This window comes from Cotesia glomerata, linkage group LG3 (genome assembly GCF_020080835.1).
Source record: "Cotesia glomerata isolate CgM1 linkage group LG3, MPM_Cglom_v2.3, whole genome shotgun sequence".
NCBI classification, from domain to species: domain Eukaryota; kingdom Metazoa; phylum Arthropoda; class Insecta; order Hymenoptera; family Braconidae; genus Cotesia; species Cotesia glomerata.
Window position 1 is genome coordinate 7,438,626 of NC_058160.1, and position 24,341 is coordinate 7,462,966.

The 24,341-nt window shown below is 27.6% G+C and overlaps 1 protein-coding gene across 3 annotated transcripts in view; it reads right to left on the reverse strand.

The window, feature by feature from the left end:
• Positions 1-24,341, reverse strand: part of LOC123261025 (trissin receptor-like) — a 54,633-nt gene that overhangs the window by 8,986 nt on the left and 21,306 nt on the right. For 2 of the 3 annotated variants that reach the window (XM_044722493.1, XM_044722492.1), the window contains one exon: positions 11,806-11,978. In XM_044722493.1, coding sequence (XP_044578428.1) covers positions 11,806-11,977 — 172 coding nt within the window. In that variant the 5' untranslated portion in view covers position 11,978. Of the gene's footprint in view, positions 1-11,805; positions 11,979-12,571; positions 12,578-16,993; positions 17,010-24,341 lie in introns of those variants that run through there. The other variant, XM_044722494.1, reaches the window with a different exon arrangement.

Here is a 24,341-nt window from a genome sequence, read left to right on the forward strand (position 1 = left end):
GGCTGCATGTCAGATAGCATTTTAGGATTACGAACTTTGGGTATCGGTGTAATCAATGAAGATCGCCACAACGTTGGAAATAAACCGCTGTCTAATGATGAATTCACTAAGTCCGTAATAAGCGGTGCTGGTAGGTCCTTAAACGTTTTCAGGACTATCCCAGAGATTCCATCCACACCTGACGCATGCGAATTGCCCACTGCAAGGTGCTTAATGACATCATTAACATTGACACGAGTGAAAGTGAAACGCGTATGGGTCCGTAAGTAACTTAGCGAGTCGATAACCTCGTCAAAAGATGGGAGCTTTCTTCCTTCGATAATTGTGGCGTAGTAATTGTTTAGGTCCTCAACTTTTAATTTTAGTTTATCGCGCGATTTTTTAGATGCTACTGTAAGCCCTAACCGATCCATTTCCTTCCAAAAATCCTTGGTTTGACCCGTTCGACTGAAGATAGACTGGAGGTAATTTACCTGTTCATTTTTCCATAATTTTTGCGCTCGGCGACGTAAGTCTAAATAATTCTGCCAAGCTTGGGGATGACCATTTCTTTTATGTCGTCTGTAGCATCTATCTCGTTCCTTTCAAACATCGCGCAATTCTTGTGTAATCCAAGGAGCTGGTCGGTATTTGGCAACAAACTGATCGGTATTAAGTTTCTGAAGACATGAATCCAGTGATTCCAGAGTACCACCAAATTCCTCTTCAATTTCCTGACTTTTTTGGGCAATGAGTTCAGCTGCCATAGTTAAATCGGCTTCCTTCCAAGATAGGCATTTTATAAGACGTTTCGCAGGTTTTGGATGTTTATATTTAAGGCAAAAATATAATGTCGTGAGATGACAGGAACGGCTGACCTGATTGACCCCACGATTCGAGTGCAGACATTTGACTTACTGCGCGTTTGAGGTAGTCGATAATAATTTCATAACGTTCGTAGTTCAGAGAAGCAAAGTTCATAATTACTATAACAGAACTACTATTGGCGAGTTTAAGTTGTATTCAGCCGATATCATTTAAACAGCAAGGTAAGTTTTACTATTTTTATTTTAAATCAGAAATTTTTTGAATATTTGCTATAAGTTTGTTTCATCTCTGTACCCATGTAAAAAAAATTCTGATTCAAAATGAATTTAAGATTGAAATTCATATTTTGACACAAATATGAATTAGTTTTGAGATCAATCCAAATTCAAAATTGATTTGTAGATAGAAATTAGCACGCCTGTAGAACTTTCGAACCTGCTTCAGAATTTTAATAAAGACTTAAGAATATTTTATTTATAAAATTTATCCTAAATATTCTTAAGGAGGTACTGTGCAAAATCACTTTTTTTACAATATTCTTCAATTATTGAATATGCGTACTTTTGATACGTGTCTTTTATACGAATAAATTTTTTTTTAATAGTCCTTGCGGTGCTAATTTTCGAAATATTAGCAATTAAATGTCGTACATCTAACGTGTATTTCCTATCCTGACCGTAGTAGAGTGAACATTTTATTGAATAACTATCATTCTTTTCCTATGATTTTTTTGAAAAACTAAGAATATTCAATTGAAGTTATAACAAGTATTTTTTATCAAAAATAACACAAACGAACGATATTCATTTTTTTACAAGAAATGTTTGAAGTTAGTGACTTTTGATATTTTACGTGAGTGGAAGTAAATGAGCGATAGTCTGTAAAGAGAGGCAGCACTAGTGCGTGAGAAAGAAACCAATAGCCATAACCTATTGGTGACTTTTTCTTGCCGCAATAATTCCTTAATTTAAGTTCTGTGTTGATCAAGGTTCTTAAACTAAACGTTCTAAATAGCTTTTTAACTTTTATTAACGTTTACTTCGAATGAGATATCACTTAGATAGTTCTAAATACGTGTAAATCTGGGTAACAATTCAAAACTGATTAATTATGTTCCTGTAACAGTGATAAATCTTAAAAAACAGCATTACCCAAACATAGTTGTGTTTGTTTGAAAAAAGCAAGATATAATAAATTTATTCTATTTAAAATTTTGAGTGATTTAGATGTTAGTTTTAAATAATAGTATCGGTAATATCATATTGAAAACTTTATTACACAAATAATGTAAAATCAAAAATGAAATTCTTAATTCTTTGTTATCACAATAAATATCTAATAATGGGGCACTCCCTAGTGACTGGTGGGACATTTGACTCTGGAATTCCATCAATTATAAGCTACAATTATGTGACTGAAACGTATACTATAGTAAAATGTATCTTATAATATAGAAGAATAACTAATTAACAACATCCCTTTGTCAAAAACCTCAATTACTTTTTAAGTTTCTCGTAATTATCGTTTGACTGAGTGTGACTGGTGGGACATCGAGAAATCCTTCTCTCTTACCGCAGTATACTTAAAGTCGAATTTCAGTTCGACCACTAAACTTTTAAAAAATATTTCCTTCTCAATACAAAATTTATCCTACAAACATTCAATATTATAAAGAACTAGACTGATTATCTACGTAGAAACAATTGAAAAGATTGTTTTTTATTATTGTTTATATATTTAATTAAAAATTATTTAGGATAATTAAAAAAAAAATAATTACAAAACACAAATAAAGGATTTAGCATGCTGACAACACACGTTCTTGATAAACTTAGGTGTTAATTAATAACGAACATAAAAAAATTTGTTCCTAAAACTATAATAATAAATATGTTAGATAATAACAAACACAAAGTTAATTTGCTCTTAAAATTCGTCCGTTTTTTATCCTGTTTTCGTCGGGTTATGAATCTTAGGAGAATAGTAAATATGTATAGACTCAGAAAAATATACAAGAAATAAAGTGAGGATAGGAGAAGATTCATAAATAAGGATGACATGCAAAATTGTGAAGCATTCCACATTTTTAAAATTAAATAATGTTGTGAAGCGGGAAAGAATAAGAGTTACGGCAAGTATTACGTGAAGCGTTCCACATTCGCACGTAACAGGATAATTGGGAGGGTAGCTTGCGAGAAAATTCGGCGAGAAAAATAAAGCTGTAAATTTCAGTACTTTAACTAAATTTTATCATGCATTGACTAGAAGCCAGTGTTCACATGTGACTGGTGGGACATATTTTAAATGATCTTCAAAACTATATTTTGGATTTTTTGACAATTATCAGAAGTTTAAATCATTTTTAACATGTTTATTGTTACTTCTACAAAGAAAAAAAATTGAACAATTCAGATTTGAGGTTGGGAAAACCACTTTTCTATCTTTTTGCGTGACTGGTGGGACATGTGATGAGCTTATGTTCAAATACGAATTATACAAAAACTAACGTATCTTTTCGTTTTAATCAAACATAATTATTTTCTTTATTTAATTATTCTTCTTAAATACAATGAATCACTAGCTGGAATTGATAAGATGATTTAAAAAACGTGTTACCGACTTAAACAGCATTTGGCCCGGATACCAGTTAGTACGACTGAAAAGTTACTAGGAATAGAAAAATCGATTTTCTTATTGATTAAAAAAAATTTCATTTACAAATTCGTAAAATATAGACTTTTAATAATAAATTAAGACTAAATTAGAATTAACTAGAGAAATTTTAAAATCTTAGTCATTTTCCCATTTCGCATGGAATGCCCCTAATATGTTTTTTTATTTTGAGTATTAATCGGGATTTCACTTCTGTTAAAAAATTTATGGTGCAAAATAATTTAAATATAAAATAATAATTTTTTTAAACTTTATCAAGCAATAATTTTTATAATATTTACGAAGCAATAAAAGAGTAAAAAATTGAAGTACTAAAAAAATAAGCTTTCTCGGAAAAAATATGTCCGGGTTTTTTTTTCTTTTTCCAACTCTATAAATCTATCTAACTTTTTTACTGTACTTATGCTTTCTTTATTTTCTTTCTTTACAAATAAATTATTGTCTATCTGTTCAATAAAAGTCAAAATTTATTAATTGATTACTGATTGTTAATAGGTGTATAATCAAATGATCCTAAATAAAAAAGGTGTTTTTTATTCGAATATTTTTAAATTTTTATGCAAAATGTGTATTCACCGTCGAACAAATTTTATTGTCCGGCTCCGTAGGAATTACATCAACATAAATACTTTATTCACCATTATATAAGAATAGAAGCCGGGTCGGGAATCGTCACGGATTTATACACGGTTCCTCAACTCTTACCACCAATTTTAAAAGATTCTTTGTTCAGTTTGACAATAAACCATTGTTATAGCAGTTCGTATTCATGGCCATATGATTACTTCGCTATATTAATAAATTCAAAGTAATTGAGGCATGGTTTCGAATTTTGCTCGTCAAAAAACATAGTTCTTTTTGCGTTCTCGTATATGCTCTAATCTTCTTCATATATACATTGTACATGATCTTTATTAATGTGGAATACTATTATATTATTTAGAATTGACATAGAGAAATTTTTTACATTTCATAGTGATACATATAATAACTTCATCAAAAAATATCTAACCGTAAAAAAAGAAAAATTTTGAGTATTTTAAAGATTAAAAAATTGCAACTGTAATTGGAAAGTTTAAAAGTTTTATCGTTCGAACAAAAACATCCTTGAAAGATTTATAATTTTTAATCTTTGAAAATTGGATGTGACCTCTTAATTGAAAACAAGAAAGAAAAAAAAAATCAAAATCGTTTTTGTGCACTAAGTCAATTTTATCCATTTTTCGTTTTTGTATACGGATAACGAAGCTATTTAAAACGGAAACGAGTAGCAGATCAATATTCAGATACTATAATCGTCTGTGGATTAATGAAATAATCCAATTATTTCATCGTCAAAAGATAACAATAGTAATTTTTTTTAATTGTACAAATCCTTTTACTAATACCATTAATGAACAGTAACATGAAACAATTTTATAGCTAAGCAAGCAGAAGTATTCTTTTTTTTAATAATAATTTTTACCAACTCTGAGTAGAAGATAAACAGGCGAAAATGACCTACCAACATTAAAATTTATTAATAGTTTCAACATTCAGATGGTAACAATTTCTAGTTTATATTAGTAGAATTAAAGAAGTTTGTTTTAACACAATAAAACCATACATTCTCGATATTCAGGGAAGCTTCCTAGGACCTTAAAACTTCGAGATCTTATGAAAACTCGATTTTCAAAAAACGGGGTGAAACCAATAACTTCCCGATTTTTTTTAATTTTCAATTTTCTTAGCGGGAAGTTAAAAAAGGTTTACGGGCCTTAAATTTTTTTTTTCTATTATTTCACTCAAAAGCTCTTTTAGAAAATTAAATTTCCTTCAATTTGACGTAAGTTTTTTTATACAAACACTTTAAATTTTTATGTGTTCCAATCGTTTTATTTTTTGATTGACAAAAACTTTTTTATCTTCTGCAAAAGTAGTAATTTAAAACCATTCTTGCATCAATATCGTTGATAATATAGTTAAAATTTTGGCTCATTACATTTACTTGAAGCAAATACAAGATACTTTCAACAGATTACTTGTACTAGAATAAAATATATTGCTGCAGATAGTTTATTCAGAAGCTTGCTCGAGACTTTGCCAGAAGATCACATATCACAAGATACACCTCGAGATTCTCCCTGCCGCCTCTTTACGCCACAACCTAAAGAACTATATCATTTGAAGAGGTTCTCATTCGATATTATGGCTTTAAATTATCCATGTGAAATTGTGAAGTATCATAATCATCCGCTTAGATTTGAAAGACGTATTAGTTCCAACGAAAAAATTTTAACTTACGAAGTAAAATTACATTTAATGTTATTATGAGTTTATGACAAGAAAAAAATTAATATCTTAAAATACTATTATTTTCGAATAATATGATTTATAGGTATCAATCTTCCTCTGAAAGATTCTTCAAGTGCATGATTGAAAAGTGAGAACTTCTAAAACTTTATGCTCTTTTGCCAAAGGAAAAACAGATCGAAGGAAAAACATATAGTTTCTCTTGAATTCCTCGCCTAAGTCTGGGTCGAGGTCCTCGATCAAGTTTCTGGCGCGATTTAGTGGTCAAATTAACTAGTAGACTAACATGTGTTGTTGAACACCTTACGTCAGAAAATTACTTGCTTAATGTTCGCCTGTAAAAAGAACTTTTACCTACTGTTTTTTGTGAAACAATTTTATAGTTTTGTACACAAAAGCTTATTAACTATAATACTCAAGGGAGTTGACCTGAATTTGTATTTACCGGTACTGCAAATCATTGTTTTTGTTCGCATTTCAGAAAAAGTATGGAGGTTCTGAATTGTGAGGAAAATAAAACTTCTGAATAATTGTGTATCATAAAAATTAATTATCCATACATGGCTATTTCCAAAATTTAAAGCTCCAGAATAATTAAAATTTATTATTAATTTTAAATTATTAGGGCTTCACACGAGAGCGAGATTTTTCTCGTCTCGTCTCGTTCTCGTCTCGGAAAAGCGAGAAGAGACGAGACGAGACGTTTTTGAAAATGTTATGGGAGATACCGAGACCACAAATAGCGCAACCCGAGAGTCTCGTTCTTGGTCTCGTAAAATTTTTTTTATGAAGTTTTTATTAAAAAAATTAGAAAAAATCCACAAAGATAACAATAAATTTTACAAAGTATAAAATCTGGTGACCATCTGTGAAATAGTTTATTGTAACTTTAAAAAGAAAACTCAAAGTTGAAACTGTAATTTTTTGAGTATATGTATTAATATTTATATTCTATATCGTAGTTTGTCAATTCAAAACATCATGGTATCCTTAGCCGAGTATGATTTTTTCACATTTTTACTTCAACTTGTTAACTCTTCTAATAGTTACTTATCAGTATCACTTTTCATAAACACTTATTTTTGCAGATTTTTACATTTTAGATTTGAATGATTCCTTTTAAAAGATCAATGGGTTCACTTATACTCTCGCTTGTGTATGTGTCTACAAGCGAGAGAGTCATAGATGTGTGTACTGTTGAGGGGTTTTTTTTACTCGAAATTTTCTACCTGGAAGATCCTCTTATTTACTACAGACATACAGTAAACTTTTCTTATATTTGACTCGTCCTTTTTCAACACCTATATAAAACAATTAAATATAAAGAGTTTCCATTATGATCACCAATGTGATTTGTCTATATAATATTTCAAAAGAATATTAATTATTATGTTTGTTACAAATTTGCGATAATTAACGTTATTTTTCGAGAAAAATAAAATTTACTAATATAAAAACTAATCTCATTATAAATTCAGTACTTAACGGACAACTTTTATTGCCTCTATAGCGATGTTTTGAAAATTTAGTTTCTATTATTGGACATCTGGAGAAATTTTTTATTTTTTCCTGTACTACTTGTAATAAAGATATGAACAGTTATTGTATACATCTGTAGGAGTATATATAATAGAACTGGTCAAATACTCAAGTATTTAGTTACAAACTTATGTTAGATGTTAGATACAAAAAAAATGTTTCAAGTATTCCGTAAAGATAAAATTTATGCTAAACTGCGTGACGAAAAATTGTTTATATTGACAATATTATGTAGATCAGAGAAATTCTCTAAAGAGTTGTTCATCAGTTTTACAAAAACTTTTGAACAGTGAAGATTTACAATTTTCCGATTTCAGATATAGTAAAATGTTAACAAGTGTGATTGTTAGTGATAATAACCCAAATAAGAGGCAAAGATCTAATGAAAGTGAAGATGAAATAAGTGAATAAGTGAATATGATATTTGTTCTTAATATTTAGAACTAAGCGAGACAAGACGAGACAACTGGTAACGAGACGAGACCGAGACTTAATTTTTTCGGAATTTACGAGACCGAGACGAGATTTTTAGTACTCTCGCCTACTCTCGTCTCGTGTAAAGCCCTATGAATTATAATTATATCAAAATTTAAATCGTATATTTCGGAATCAAACTGAAAAAGATATTTTTCCAAACTTTTAAACGTTTACGCTAAGCTAAAAGTTAAAAAATTATATCATCCCTAGTAGAAATAATCGAGTTTTCACTGGATATAAACCAGTAACTGGCCAGTGATATCGAGTAAAAACTTGAAATCGCGCCACCTACAACTAAGTCATAAACATTAGTTACACCGACAGTGTATCTTTACTAGTGTGTGTATGTTTGTTTATTTTTTTTGTTAACCTGTACGCATCATTATTGTAATTATTATTATTAAAAAACAGTATAAATCAATCAAAATTAGTGTTTATTAACGTGTAAATAATTTCCAGTATATATTTCAAAATGGATACAGTGAAAAAAAATGACACAATATATAAATTGCGACTGTGGGCATTAAAAACAAATCTCCAATTCAAAATAATTATTTTCTTATTCTATTGTTAGATTTATTATTAGTCTATCAGACTAATGATGTTATCTATTTTATAATGTACACATAAATGAAACTTTTTTATATCATATCGTTTATTAAACATTATTTTGAATTTATTTGACAATTTTAATAACGCCTAATAACCTCAGAATTCGAAACTGACAGTTTCACTAAAGCCGCCATAATGTTTTGTTAGATCTCTAGTAAAACTGGCCAGTTACTAGACAGAAACTGGATATTACACTGGCCAGTTACTGGTTTAAGTCTAGTAAAACTGGCCAGTTACTGGCTAAAAACTTGATTTCATTTTTACTAGGGATTGGTAGATGTAACACAATTATTCGTAAAAAATTTGCGAAGTGAATTCGTAGTGGATGATTTTAAATTAAGCCCGGGTGATTTTGGCTCTTGATGTTATCTGAAATCAAATATTCTTGATTATTCTTAATCTATAGACGTCATTCTGGTCGGAACTACTGAAGTTAAATTTCAAGGGTAAATAACAAAATGGCGGACTTTGAAAAAAAAAGTCCTTTTATTTTAGCAAAGAAAGGGTTGTAAAATAAAAAGTTACGGGTGAAAAAAATTCTCGTTAGTACCGACGAGAACTATAAGTGTGTAGAACAGCCTGTTAAAATTTGAAAGCAATCGGTTCAGTAGAAAAAAAGTTAGGACCCGGGCCACCCACGTGCATTTTTTTTGAGGTTCCAACTTCGAGTGACAATAATAATAGTAATAAACTATTAAATTTTTTCAAATAAATTTTTTTTATATTTTCAATATGTAAATAAAAACACTCTAAATATTCAAGATAATTCATTTTTATTTTCCTATAAAAAACCACCCTCCAAAGAAGTCATGAAAATAGGCATAAGTTACCAGACTACTACTTTTTAACTTCCTACGGGATTGATGGATTTAATTTATATTAATAACCGAATTCACTGCACAGAGTAAATTCTCTTTATTTTTATTAAATAAAATAAAAAATAGTTTTTAATTATTTAAAAATAATAAAATGCGCACTTAGAGATTTTTTAAATTAATATAACTTTTTTGAAATTCCATCAAAATAAAAAATTTTTTTTTAATTCGAATTTTTTCGAAAATTTTGATTTTTTTTTGGTGATTAAAATTTTTCTTTTCCCGGAATTTTTTCGGATAGAAATTCATATTCACTTCGGAATCACTGTGCAGGTAAAAAAGTTTTAGATTTACTCCATACGCGAAGTGCTTTATTTCTTCTCTTTGGGCTTCGAACGATGAAAGTGGAATTCACTCCGAATTAACTCTCGATTTAGTGCCGTATATTTATGTTATAAAGCCCATGATTTAAGGTTGTTTAGAGATAAAACTCAGAGCTAGTCTGTCATGTCGGTTTCCAACCATAAAACCAAAAATAAAATATTTTTTTTTTTAAGTGTAAAAGATGATTAAATTGTATGTTCATACGTCATTTGTTTATCAAAAAACCAAACATAAAAATAGTTTTTAGGTGTTGAGAAAAATCAATGATTTCTTTGTATTTACTCTCTAAACATGAATTAGTGAATATTTACTTGAATTAGTGAATATTCACTGATTTAAGTGAATTTTCACTAATTCATGTTTAGAGAGTATGAAATGTATGCATTAATAAATTTTCAGATTTTATTTTATTTTATAATTATCAAGAAACAATTCATTGTGAAATTTATATATTATTAACAGATCGTAACAATTTTATATCTTTAGAAAATAACTATAATAGCATTATAGAAATAAAAATATAATTTCTTTTCTTGATAATCGTCATGTCAAGTGTTAAAAACAACTGACTACAATGTATACAGAGCAGAAATAAAATTGATGCAAAAAAAATAACTAAACGGCTATTGTAAAAGCTTAATTTCGTCTATAGAAAAAGCACAGAATATAATTTTGTAGAAAATAAAATTTTTTGTGAGTGACAACTCTGAAAATGGAACAAACTCTAAAGTTAATTTTTTAAAGATTAAGCAGCGCTTTGAAAATATATTTAAAAAAATTATAGTTTGAAATCATAATTTTACACTAAAAAAAAAAGTATTGTTCTCATCAGTGTACAAAATATTACCGACCGAGTTATTCTCTAATCAGTATACGTATATATTTTTGAGCAGAATACTATATATTGTTAGTAGAACAATAGAAAATATTTTGCTCACAACAAAAAATGTTGTGAGTGAAAAAATAAAATTTTTTAATTGTAGGTTAATATGAAATGAAAGAATTATAGAAGTTCAATTAAAAAATAGAATATGTACTGTCGTCAATAGCTAGATCTAATTAGATTTTCATTGAAAACTGTAATTTTCTCCGAGTTTCATCACAATTTTTCACGTGTATAGATAAGACAATTGCACTAATCTCACGATGGGAACTTACAGTCAGTCGAAGTTTAAGCCACGTCGAAAGTAAATGTGAAATTGAACACACGTCTTGAACTTTAATGTAAAGTTAAAACTTTAATTGAATCGAACTTCGAACGTCATAACGACTGGCAAACGTAATATCATCGTACTATCCTATATTTAAAGGGTATTAATTAATTGATCAAATGCTATTATTATTTAGTGTACATTGATAGGTTTATTTATATCTTCAGTAAATAAAAGTCAATAAAACTAACAAAAAGGTTCTATTATAAATAATTTAATTATAATACCAACGTTTTTAATATCATATAAAAAATGATCGTTGCAATATTTTTAGTTATTAAAGGAAAGCTGGAAGTTCTTTTCAACTGCATGGAAAAAATAAAAATATAAAAATTATATTTTATACAGTAACGTGGCGCTTTATATAAAAAAAATTCTTAAATTAGATTAATACCAGTGTAGACGATGTCGCTCTTATTCACTTATATCTACATGCGCGTGTTATCATTTTTAAACAATTTATAATTTTTATCCAATGAAAAAAAAAATAAAAAATTCACTCCGGAGGGATTGTATCAGTTAGAAACTATTCACTTCGCATTTTATCCCCAAAACTTTTTGCCGTATACAAGTTTTTGTAGTTAATAATTAATGAATTTACTATAATTTTCGTGATTCAGTGAGCAAAATTACGAAAAAAGAATTTCTAAGCATGAAAAAATATATCAACGCCGAAAATTCTAATACCTATACTTACATCAGTTTTTTCAAACAGTACAATTAAATATTTGCGAAAGTATTTACTAAATCTACAAATCTTAAGCGCTTGCGCAAGTACAACTGAATCAATCAATTATTGTTAATGAAAAGTATCATCTATAAGAGCAAGGAGAAATTAATACAATAATACAATAAAAATGTCAGTAAAAATTAAAAAATTTTGTCACTATTTATTTTTCATGATGCATTAAAATCTTGTGCAGAGCAATTATAGAATCATCTTTAGCAAAATTTTACATTGTAAATATTGTTCAAAATTGTATTTATCTACTCACCGAAAAAACAAAAGAAAAAGACGATGGAATAGAGAGTGATGAATATAATTTTGATGTCGATCCGATCAAAAATATAGTCACCGTTGATGGATGCATTCGAGAAGTACTGCAGAGAATCATTGTTGACAAATGTACTTTCTTCATTGCTGCTCAATTCAGCTTCTAGAAACATCCTTAAAAGCAAAATAAAATGATTTATTATCATTAACTGTTTTTTGGTTATTTCGTTGAAATTTTTTTAATAATATATTTTTTTTTTAATTCTATGCAGTTCAGCCTGTTAAAATAAAAAATCACTTTCATTCAATGTATATGATGATTTATATACTCTTATGTTTTTCTGTGTTTTATAAAACTACATTAAAATAAATACTCCAAAAAAAATCTTCTTTATAGTAAAAATAATTTAATAAAAGTGTATCTTCATTGTTTGTATTTTATTTTAGACTAGCTATCCGCCCCGGCTTCGCACGGATATTTAACGAAAATTTTCAAATTATTCATAATATAATATAGCCTATGTCACCCAGCGATAATGTAGCTTCTCAACAGTGAAAGAATTTTTCAAATCGATTTAGTAGTTTCGGAGCCTATTCAATGCAAATAAACAAACAATTAAATCTTTCCTCTTTATAATATTAGTATATTAGTATAAATAGAAGAGAGATTATCTTTTGAGAATTGTGAATATAATGATAACTAAAATAGCTGTGCGGAGACATATTTAATTAAGGATATAATTGCTGCGACCATTGCAGCAGAAAACTGAATGCTATTAATTATAGCCGCGATGATTACACCCATAATTAAATTCGCCATTTTATCACGACTTTCTTCATTATCTTCTTCTATCTCAGTATTTATTAAACTACCAAAATAATTATTTTAGCAATTATTTAACACTTTATTTCAGAAACCTTACTTTAGGTAGGAGCCGATTAATTCTAATCTTATTTTATAATTTAGATATAATAACGCGTCGTTGAAGTTATTCTGTTATCCCATTTATATTCACATATAATGTTAGTAGGCTACCTAAAAGCTTCGAATAATTTTGGCAGGTGTGCGCTATTTTGAACAGAATGTTAAATATTAAAATAGTGTAACTATTTTATTTCGTATTTGTGGTCGTGAAATAAGTGCGCTTGAGTGCGTATTTGGTTAACGAATATGATAAATGTATTTCAAATAATACATATTTATTACATTGGCGTTGTTAAATTCATGGAACAATTTATTTTAAAATAATGTATTTTTTTTTATTTGTGAACAAAAATTTTATTTTATTTAAAATCCATTTATAAATATTTTAATGATATAAACAGTATAATCTCATGTTTCTGATTTTTTTATTATTGTGTAATTTTCAAAAATATTTTTATCATTTGGTTCGTTTCAATTAAAATAATAAATGAAAAATAAATAGTTTTCCGAATTTTTAAAAATCGAAGAAAAAAAATCTGGAAAACGGTTGATCTTTAAGATCAAAGGCCATCCCTGCAACTTCCCGCTAATTCCATAAATAAGCTCTTAAAATTGCACTTATGAGATTTTTGAGCTCTTTGAGCTCAAAAATATAATCTATATGTTATTTTGAGATCTCTGAGCTCATAGAGTAAGCTGATCTAAGCTTTTGAGCTCTTCGAGCTCAAAAGTCTGATAGAAGTTTAATAAAACAGTATTTTTTGAATTTTCAAACTGCAATAATTTCTGAATGAATGAATCGATTTTCACATGGTTGGCAGTATTCCACGCAATTTTTGAAAATCTATGATATACTTTTGAACGCAAACTGATCGAACCGAAAATTTTAGAGAAATTTAAAAAATTCACTTTTTCCGAATTTTTTCGACAACGATAACTCACGAACCAATCAAGCGATTTTCACGTTCTTGGTAGCGATCGACGTGATTTCTTAAGCTCTAATAATTATTTTGTTTTGTCAAAAACGATCCAAAAGGAAATGTCGAAGTTATGTGAAAAAAACACTTTTTTCGAAATTTTTCGTTTTCGATAACTCTCGAACGAATCAACCGATTTGACGGGACTGGTAGCAATCGACGTGGTTTTTTAAACTTAAGAGCTGATTAGTTTTTGGAATTGATCGGTAAAGCCGTTTAGAAGTTATTTCAAAAAAACGATTTTTTAAAAATTTTATTTTTGAGATTTCTCAAAATCTAGCGAACCGAATCAATTCAAATTTTTACGAAATTTAATGGTAATAATACTCTTTGGATCGCCACCTATTTCGATCCGATTGGCCGAGCCGTTCAAAAGTTATAAGAGGTTTACATACACACACACACACACATGCGCATACATACAGCCGCACGGACACCATCGCGGGAATGTCAGGGAAGCTTCCTGTAACCTTAAAACGTCGAGATCTGATGAAAACTCGATTTTCGCAAAACGGGGTAAAACCAATAACTTCCCGATTTTCGAAAATTTTGAATTTTCTTAGCGGGAAGTTAAAAATAATCATAGAAGGTAAAATTTTATTTACATACATACATACATACACACATAAATATGGCCGGTATTACGGACGTCCAGCCAGAAATAGTCGGAACAGCCTCCTTGGACCTTTAAATGTGGAGATCTGATGAAAACTCACATTCTTAAAATCGGACCGAAATCGATAACTTCCTACTTCTGAAGATTATTTATTTTCAAAACGAGAAGTATAAAAACTAAAAAATAAGTGATTTCATAAAAGCGCTTTGTATACTTAATAGACTTTATATTGAAATTTAAATTTTTGTAAGCCATAAAAGCTTCTCAGCTTTCAATAAATTAATTAATATTATTTCTTAAATCATAATAAGATTTCACTTTTATCATTAAATATTGAATGAAGCGTCAATCTCTTTTGATGATAAATTATACAGAATATTGAGACTCTTAGTAGTAATATATGAAAATATGTAGATTACTCTATTCAATATCTATTTTAATTTCATTTTAGTATGTACCAATTTAATTCTATCTTGATAAAATGTATTAAAATTATATTTGAGTACAACAATCAATGATCAAAAAACCAGTTTTTTATTTCTATTTCCTTCATTATGAAAATGAGTATCGATTATAATATAGCACGAAAATATGGTTTGAATAAGTCAACAAATAAATTTTAAAAATTCTAGATGATAATTTAGTCGATGATTTTCATTTTTATTTATTTTCCGTTCCATGTACAATGGAATGATAATAATCTGGATTACGTATTAAAATTTTGCCAGAAAAATATTTTAATTAAGCTATATTAATTAATTAAATTACTTAACCTGGAAACACTCTTGGTTAAAACAAACCGAATACTCATTGCTCTTTGGCTAATATTGTTAACAAAATTATATCGTTAAAATATATAAATATTACAATATTACATTTTATTGCATGAAATTAATTGTATAAGTAATTAAATTAAGTGATTATTTTTGAATATTATTATAATAATGTGGAGAAAAATTCAGAAAATTAAATGTTAACAGGAAATCAAAAAAACGGGTAAAAATTTTCAATAATAATGAAGATAATGATGATGACAATCATTATAATATTTACTTCTAGTTTTGTGGCTGTTTTTTCATGGGAATTATGGCCAGTAGATATTTTCCTAATGATTCAAATGTTAGGAAGCTAAAAATGGCACATGGTATTGATTCTAAACTCTATTATAGATGTTCTACAAACACAAAATGTCAATAAATTTTTTTATGCCTCATAATTTTAAAAGTTATGACAAAATAAATATTTCTATATAGACAGAAAGTTGATAATAGGAATGTAAATATTTATTAGTAACTACTTTAGCTACCTTTTGAGTTCATTCAATTCGGGGATTACCCAAATTCAGCCGATAAAATATGTAAAAAAGTTTCAGGATAATCTTCATGCAAACCAACAGAGAACTGAAGTGTTATTTTATTAGAAGGTTCTACTGACATTGAGTTCTTCCTTGCGACCGATCGACTGGTTGATCAATTCAAACACATTTGATGTTATGCTAACTTCATTTCCAGTTTAAGTTGTAAGAGTGACAACATCGTAAAATTCAATTTTCAGCCAATTTCATCGTATTTCTCAGCTGATAGAGAACTGACAGAAGATTCTGATCACTTCTATCCAAAATGACTCAAATTCTGACAAGAGCAAATATCATCCATAGATAGTTTTACACCAAAGTATGCGTCAAGTACTTCTATACCATAATTACACAATACACAAACTATATATTATGAAAATAATAAGGAAGATTTTGTCATGGGTATAACTTTATATTATTACACAATGGTTTTCTGTAGTAAAATTCAGTAACTAATAATTTCAGGAAATTCGTAACTTAAATTTATATTTTTTTATGGTTTGATGGTTTTTTGTACGATAAATGAAAACTTAAAAAACAAATTTCTCGTAATCAAATCTAAATTTCAAAAAAGTGCTTTGTTAGAAAGTAGATTTCTAAATGATCTATTGAACGTCAGAGAGTTTTTTTTTAAGAGAATCAGGAAAATTTTGTTGGCATATTTTTAGTTCAAAAAGGATTTTTCATATTTTACAATTTTATATATTTTTTTGGTGATATAGTTAATTTTTATATTGTTTTTGGAGGAGTTATTAATTTGTTCTGTCACACTTGTCCATTAAATTATTAGTACTTTATTTCATTATAGCAAAGTGATTTGAAAATTTTTATTTTAAAATTATTCAAACTATTTTGTATATTGTGATTGAAAATATCGAAAAATCATTAAATTAAAATTTTTTTATTCACAATTCGTAATTCTCGATATAATAGTCATATAGTGAATACAGATTTCAAAAGAATTGTCTAAACTTTTCTTTTGTTTCGAAAATTATTCATATTTTAAAGATTGAACCGATTTTTTAAGTAAGTAAAAATAATTTTTATACTTTATCTTCGTTGTTGTAAATTTTCCTTGACATATTATTTACACCGTTTCACTTTATAAACTATGTGCTACACTGTAGTACAAGCTTAAAAGGTTGTTAAAGATAATGCAAAAATATCATGAGTTATTTTACAATATTTTACCATCGTTTACTAGAACCTAAACTAAAACATGTATATGCTCCGACACACAAACTTTGACCGAGCATGTATTACTTTATCAATATACTTTTACCGAGTGAATTTTCAGTATTTCAAAAATATGTTAACTTATATAAAAATAATTAATGAGATGTAACGTGTTTGAGAATCAATATTAATAAATCATAAATTGATGAATGTACAAAGTAAAGGTTAAGTAGTTTATTTGCGGTACGTTAATTTTCAGATAAATGGAATATTGTGTCATATTAATCTGGACTTCATACATATCATAATAAATTATAATTTCGATATAATGGCATTGTTATATTTAAACTAATTTATCGAATAAAACATCTGTTTCATTAAATAGAGATTTCCTGACTTGGAATAAATTAGTATCAGTCATAATCAGCATTTATAGTATATCTTGTGTTATGCTAAATATGAATTACTTTGCAAAGGAGCAAAACAATGTTGCTTTTATAAAGATTGTAGAATCAAAACGTATTTATAACTTGGTAAATAATTAAGAATTCCAAAACAAAAATATTGGTCCAATTCATAACTCAGAGCTATTAGAGAAGAATGAATTCAATAAATAGATTTTTATCCAAGCCCTTGTATTTTTGAAGTTTTGTAGAAGATAATTGATAAAAAAAGTTTTTCCGACTAATTTTTTTTCTTAATCATTTTTCTCATACTCAATCATCTTTTAAATAACTAAAATGGCGGTATAAAATTTTTGTGGTATGAAAATTTTATTCGTATATGTTTTACACAGTGTAATCTACTTTTTTCTATATTTTATTGAATATAAGAACTGTCTAATTTAATAGTTTTACATCAAGTCGTTTATACCAAATCGAGTCCATGAAATTTTTTACAGTGTATAATTGTGTGAATCATTGTGGTTTCATAAACTAATAAGCATTAGAGTAAACAGTAAGAATAGTTTCAGTAATGAAGTAGTACTCTGTAATGTTTCGTAAAAATGTCGCAATAAATTCCAAACCTGTAACCACAATTCATACGTGTCTTTTTTAAACTATGATTCCCAATTGATCATATTTTTTATTTAAAAATTAGTGAAATACTTATTATGGTACGAGAAACACTTTTATGCCTTTTATTTGTAATTTTTTTAAAATTTGTGTAAGACTTGAGGTTTATATTTTATATATCACTCGTATTTATTTATACATCTACAAGTAATACCCGACAATGACTACGGAATGAGACAGCTAATAAAAGCCAATATAATTAAGGGATCCACAGATTCGGTAGAATCTGGCGCCAAGTTCCGTTCAAATCTGCTGTAAACGGAGCGCCAGACTACCGACTATGTTTACTGTAAGCAGAACGGTATTTTGAGGTTGCAAAATTTTATTTAATTCTACCGTACTTTTTTTTCTTAAATTGTATATTATAACAGTAATTCATACTTTATTTGACTGTTATTAATTAATTATATTCACTTATAACAATTAATCTAATTGAAATTATTAAATTTAATCAGCACAAACTATAGCAACGCAAAAATTTCGATCCTGACTTTTTTTCGATGGGCTAAGTGATCTGCCACAGACTAAATAATTTGAGAATGCATAGTAATCCTTCATTAGATGGGAAACTACAGTTAAAAAAAGATATTTCACAGCTTGCATCTACACCCGCCAGGGTGCGCTGGAATTATTTTTACATAAACTGTAGTTTCAAGGGGATAGTTTGCTATAAAAAATGCAACCAACGCGAGATTTAAGTTGGTACCAATTGTAAATTTTTATTATAATTATAAAAAATACTAAAATCCGAACAAAAACAGTTTCACTGTAAAAAATCGCGCCAAGTCCACGTTCATAAGACTATTAAGAAAAAAAAATTTGTTTTTTTCTTTACAAAAATATATAAAATAAAAAAATTAAAAAATCCAAGTAACCGATATGATTGTTTATGATTTTCGGAAATTAAAAAAAATTTTGTTATAAATTTAAAAATTAAGAAAAAAATTTTGGAACGTACTTGGTGTGCGTCATTGTGTATTTCAATTGTTTTAAAGTCCTAGTAAATAGATTTTACGAATTTCATTAAAAGTAAAATATTTTGCAACCGCGCACACTAAATACGTTCTAAATTTTTTGTTTAATTTTTAAATTTGTAACAAAATTTTTAATTTCCGAAAATCATAAACAATCATATCGGTTACTTGGATTTTTTAATTTTTTTATTTTATATATTTTTGTAAAGAAAAAAACAAATTTTTTTTTCTTAATAGTCTTATGAACGTGGACTTGGCGCGATTTTTTACAGTGAAACTGTTTTTGTTCGGATGACAATGACTGGGTGACGTTGTACTAGGACCCATCGCGTGAGGTCCTCATGAAGGGTGGCGTCGGAATGCCCCTAACAATCTCTCTCGTAGTCCTCTCAACCCTCGTTGAGTGGGGGCGAGTCTTGTCACGGGCTGGGGGTAAGACCTTACGTCACGGATCTCGGGCCTCACGATACTCGACAGCCTTCAGCCTCGGCAATAAGAATAGCGTTGCTTACATTTGCATTAAGTTACCGCAGTCATTTATATCGACAATATTATTCATCCTATGATAATTTTGTGCCTTAATAAAATATATATCCATATCAGTTAGTGTAAAATCGATGAATAATAATTGTATTTCCAATAATTAAAAAAAAACACTGTAATTTATTTAATATACAGTGACGGCCACAGTACTAGGACACATTTGGATGTTAATTTATTACCAATTATCAATTATCATATGACGTGAATAAAGTCGATATATCATGGAAGTGCCAAATTTTCTACATGAAATAACATAATAATAATTATTTCATTAATTATTGAGTACCGACAATGTTTTGACATATTCTAATATTATGATATTGATTAATAAATACATGATTTGTAAAACATATACATTATATTAACTAAATCAGTAGACCAAAAATCTTACGTCTTCTAGAATTAAAAAATAATGTCAACTGATAATTACATTCTTCATTAATCATTTTGTACAAAAATTTTATTGATGATATACGAGCAAAGAAGTTGAGGAACGATTTATTTTCTTCAATTTAAAAAACAAAAAACTATTTTTTACCTTCTCAACCCCTCTAAATTAATCAAACTAGAGTAAGAACGAAAGTAAATGAGAAAGATAAATTTATTCTTTGTTATACTATGCAAACAAGAAAGAGGGGTAGTATATTTGTTTCTTTAAAGCGTAAGGGTGGGATATCAAAGGTTCTTAAAAGACATTAAATTTTTCCTTGTAGAAGGTTCAAAAATTCAGTGAAATATAAAAAAAATGTTTTCGAAATTTACGCTTAAGATATAAATTAAATGTTCTTAAAAATCTAACATCGTAATTTTTTATTTTTCATTTAATATGATTAATTTAAAAATTTATTGGTGATTTAACTTTTGTAGCCCCCAAATTTATGTGAAATGACAATCTAAAAGTTGACATAAGATAAGAAATCTTTTCACTCTACAAAAACATTTCATGTGAAATTTACCTATATCACGCATCATTTCGATACTATCAGGTTTGGATTGTTCCTTGAAAATGGTCTCTGGACATAGTAAAATAAAATTTTTTATACGTTATATCATACGCAAAATAATTTAAAATTTTAAATACCTAAAAATGACTTAAATACATTCACTGAATAGAGATGATGATTATAATTACAATAGATGTGAAAAGTATATATAAGTATCTTCAATTTTTTAATGAAATAAAAAGGGTTGATTATTAATTATTATTTATTTATTTGAGTTACTTTTTATTTAATCCTCAGTTAACCAGTATCACAAATTAGTCGAGTTACGTAAGAGCACTCGAAAATTATGTTGTAATATTAGAGGATCACCTATTTATTTATTTATTTAAATTATTTTATTAAAGTTGTATTTATTTGATAAGTTAATGACCGTCTATTTACTCGAATTCTTATAGGGGAAAAAACTTGGTTATTGATTGGTGTTTTATTGTGTAACTGTCAGTGAAAATTTCAACAAGTTGTTATGTAACGGAAAAAGTCAGGTATGGACCTTTCTTGTAAAATTCCATTAAAAACCAACTTTTTACTCCCACAGTATTAGATTCGTCAACATAGTTATAATTACTTTTAATATTAACAGACCATCACTAGTTTGTTGAAAAGTGCAATTTCTTCTTTTTGTAATAATTACTCTTAGAAATTTTGTTTATATACTGTTACTTAGTTCAAGTTATAAAGTAGATGAAATTAATTTAATTTTAATTAAATCCTACTAAAATGTTTTTTTCCTTTTTTCGCCTTATGTTAAAATTTACTTGTATGTACTTAATGTATAAAGCCGATTGGCGTTTGAATAAATAAATATTAGTTGTACATGGTTTGGTAATGTATTAATTATTACCTTGCGTGAGTTAAAATCTAAATAATTTTCGGGGTGAAATTAAACAGTCAAACTTTGTAGTATGAAAATAAATTGAAAGGTTAGATAAAAATTGCTATGTAAAGAAAAATTTTAGTTTTATGATCAACTCGTTAAATTTTATCATGAAATTCAGGTCAAGTTTATTTTAAATTTATGATAAAGATCAATAATATTGATTTTGGATACAAATTCATCTAATTTTCTTAAAAAGTTCTAATTCGAAATTTTTCTTTGAAAGTTTTGTTTGTAAAAAATTTCCATATTACCTAAATTTGTCATAATATGACCTAAATTCTCATTTAAAATTCAGGATGAATTTATGTTGTCTATAAAAAAAATTATGTTTGGTTCTAAATTTGAATTTCATCTGTAATTCATTATTGTCAATTTTTTTTTTGTACGGGAGATCTAATTGTCCCTTCCATGTCATAAAAATTTGTTATTCTATAAAAAAAATTTAATTTTTAATTGAAAATATCACATGCTTGGTATGGTCGATCGATTACAAATGTAAATTGTATTAATACAAACATCCGCATGAGTATGCAGAAAGTTATTTCTGAAATTATTCCCATACTCCAACTATTGTTTATTATCTCAAGAACTAAGCTACATTTTTTTAGAATGAATATTTTCAATCTATTTGATGAAATTCAGCCTCATTTGTTTCAATGGTTTTGCAACTCGTCGGTACTACTTGGTAAGTCTAATCCCATTCCGGTTTCTAAATGGCCCTTTCCGGTTATATATTGGCTATTTTTCTCCACGTATTTTTTCCCCATAAGTCCATTTGAATACATCAAGGAACATATTATACTTTATCACTTTCTAAGTTTACTGCAAATGTTTGCTATGTTCTCTCTCAATATAAGAAATATTTTCGTTATATTCATGAAATTCAGAAAATTAATTTAGCATTATGAAATTTCGGTTACAATCAAAATAGTCCCAATAGAAGACCCTCTACCAATAAATATTTTCATTATTTCCTTATTGCGTTTGACAATGCTAAAGAAATATCAATTTTTGACTCTATACCGAGAAAGTATAATGTTTAAATTCTTTCGACTTTCTGTCATGTTTAACTGAAAATTTTCAAATAAAGGAAAGCTACTTTTGTGACTTGTGATTTCGATAAATGTCGGGCTTTCGAGGACTTTCCAGTCGTTATAGTGTCAATTCTCGAGTAGCCTTCTGTTTTCTGTATGAGTCGGCGTACATTTAAAAACATATTCGTTTAGACAAACCCATTGATGTGAAAAAAATCTTGAAAATTATAAATCAAAAAATGTTAATACTCATTTTTTTCTTTATATTTGTAACTTAATAAACAAATACGTGGATTTAAACTTGTAATTAGATTTAAATATTGATTAACTTTGTCAATTGCAAAGCTCGAATTGGTGAGTGGATTCAATTACTTTTTTTCACGAACACCGCTTTGTAACGCTTTTTGAATCAAGTTATGAGTTAACAAGTATTTTATAAAATTATCAAAAGTCCAATTCCGTACAACTCTTAACTCGTCCAAATAAAGGATTGAATTCGTTAATCGAAAAACTTATAGGTCGTATTTTTTCTTATTTTTAAAATGTATTTTAGTAACTATTAGTTTTAGATAGATTAGGAAAATCCACTAGGTTCTACCTAGAAAAAACACGATCATTAGCAACTAAGAACATTTAAAAAGAATGGATCATTAGTGAGATATCGTATGACAAACAACCGTTCTTCTTGTTCTATATTTAAAGCAAAATTATTTTCGATCTCCTTCAACCTCGGCAGTGAAAATATGTTTTCAAGCAAACTTTTATGACTACCAGTAATTTTTTGATTTTTATTGAAAAAATTGTAAATTTTCGATAATTCGTGAAGGATGTTAACTTTTATCAGAGGCCGACATTTTTACAAAGTAAAAAAATTTTCGTTATTGTGTAAAGTGTAAAAATTTTTGTGCAGAATATTACACTCTAGTGTGTAGAATTTCACATTCTCATGTGTTGATTTAACACACTAGAATGTGGAATTAACATTAGTTTGTGTAAAAACAGTCAGTAATACAAACATTTGTGTCAAATTTGACGAAAATTTTTTTACTGTGTAGGTTCCAAAAATGTATTTTTAATTTTTTTGAATTCAAAATTAAATTTTTTAGAAATTTTACATCGATTAGCCCTGTAAATTTGTTAAAATAAAATTTATGGAAAAGTCGAATCTTTTTCGATAAATTTATAATCCTGATTGATCCTTAAATATATCCTCTCTTTTCTTCTAAATATCTCAGACTTTTTATACAGGTGATAAATTTTATGCTAATAAATAAAGTAATTTTATCATTTCATATATCAGGATTTACCTGATATGCATTAGAAGTAACAAATCTCACTTTTTCTAACATTATGTAAAGTTTATCCTGATTAACTATGTCATGTATTTATCCGACGGATTTTAATGTACGGGTCAGTTATATTTACTCATGCATGTACTAACTATATCTTCAGTCTCTCGTTGTGATTTTACATAATAATAAAGATAAATGAAACAAGTTAAACATTAGTAATTAAACTTTTATCAAATTTACTTAATTAATAAAGTTTAATCATATTTTTTCTCTTCAAGATGCATGATTGAACTCATAATGCATTAATTGTTTTTTAAAAATGTCTATTACCTACTGTTAATTAATGAAAATTTTCAATGCAAACAAGTTCTTGGCGAAAATTTTCTGACAAACTTAATTTTGAAAGTAAAATATCTCTGAATATATAGTATTAGTATTTTTTATTTGCGTGCTATTCAAATCGGAATTATTAGAGTAACAATGTTGCGAAATTGAGAAAATGTCCTTATAAATAAAGAATATTACTCTGAAGATGTTTATAACTCTACTACAAGAATCATTAAAGTTTCTATCTCCGATAAATATCTTTAAAGTTTTTATCTCCGATAAAAAAAAAACTCATAAAATTAAGCGCTTCATAGAAATTTGAAAATAGTTTCAAATAGTTTGATTTTTATTAAATTTACTGA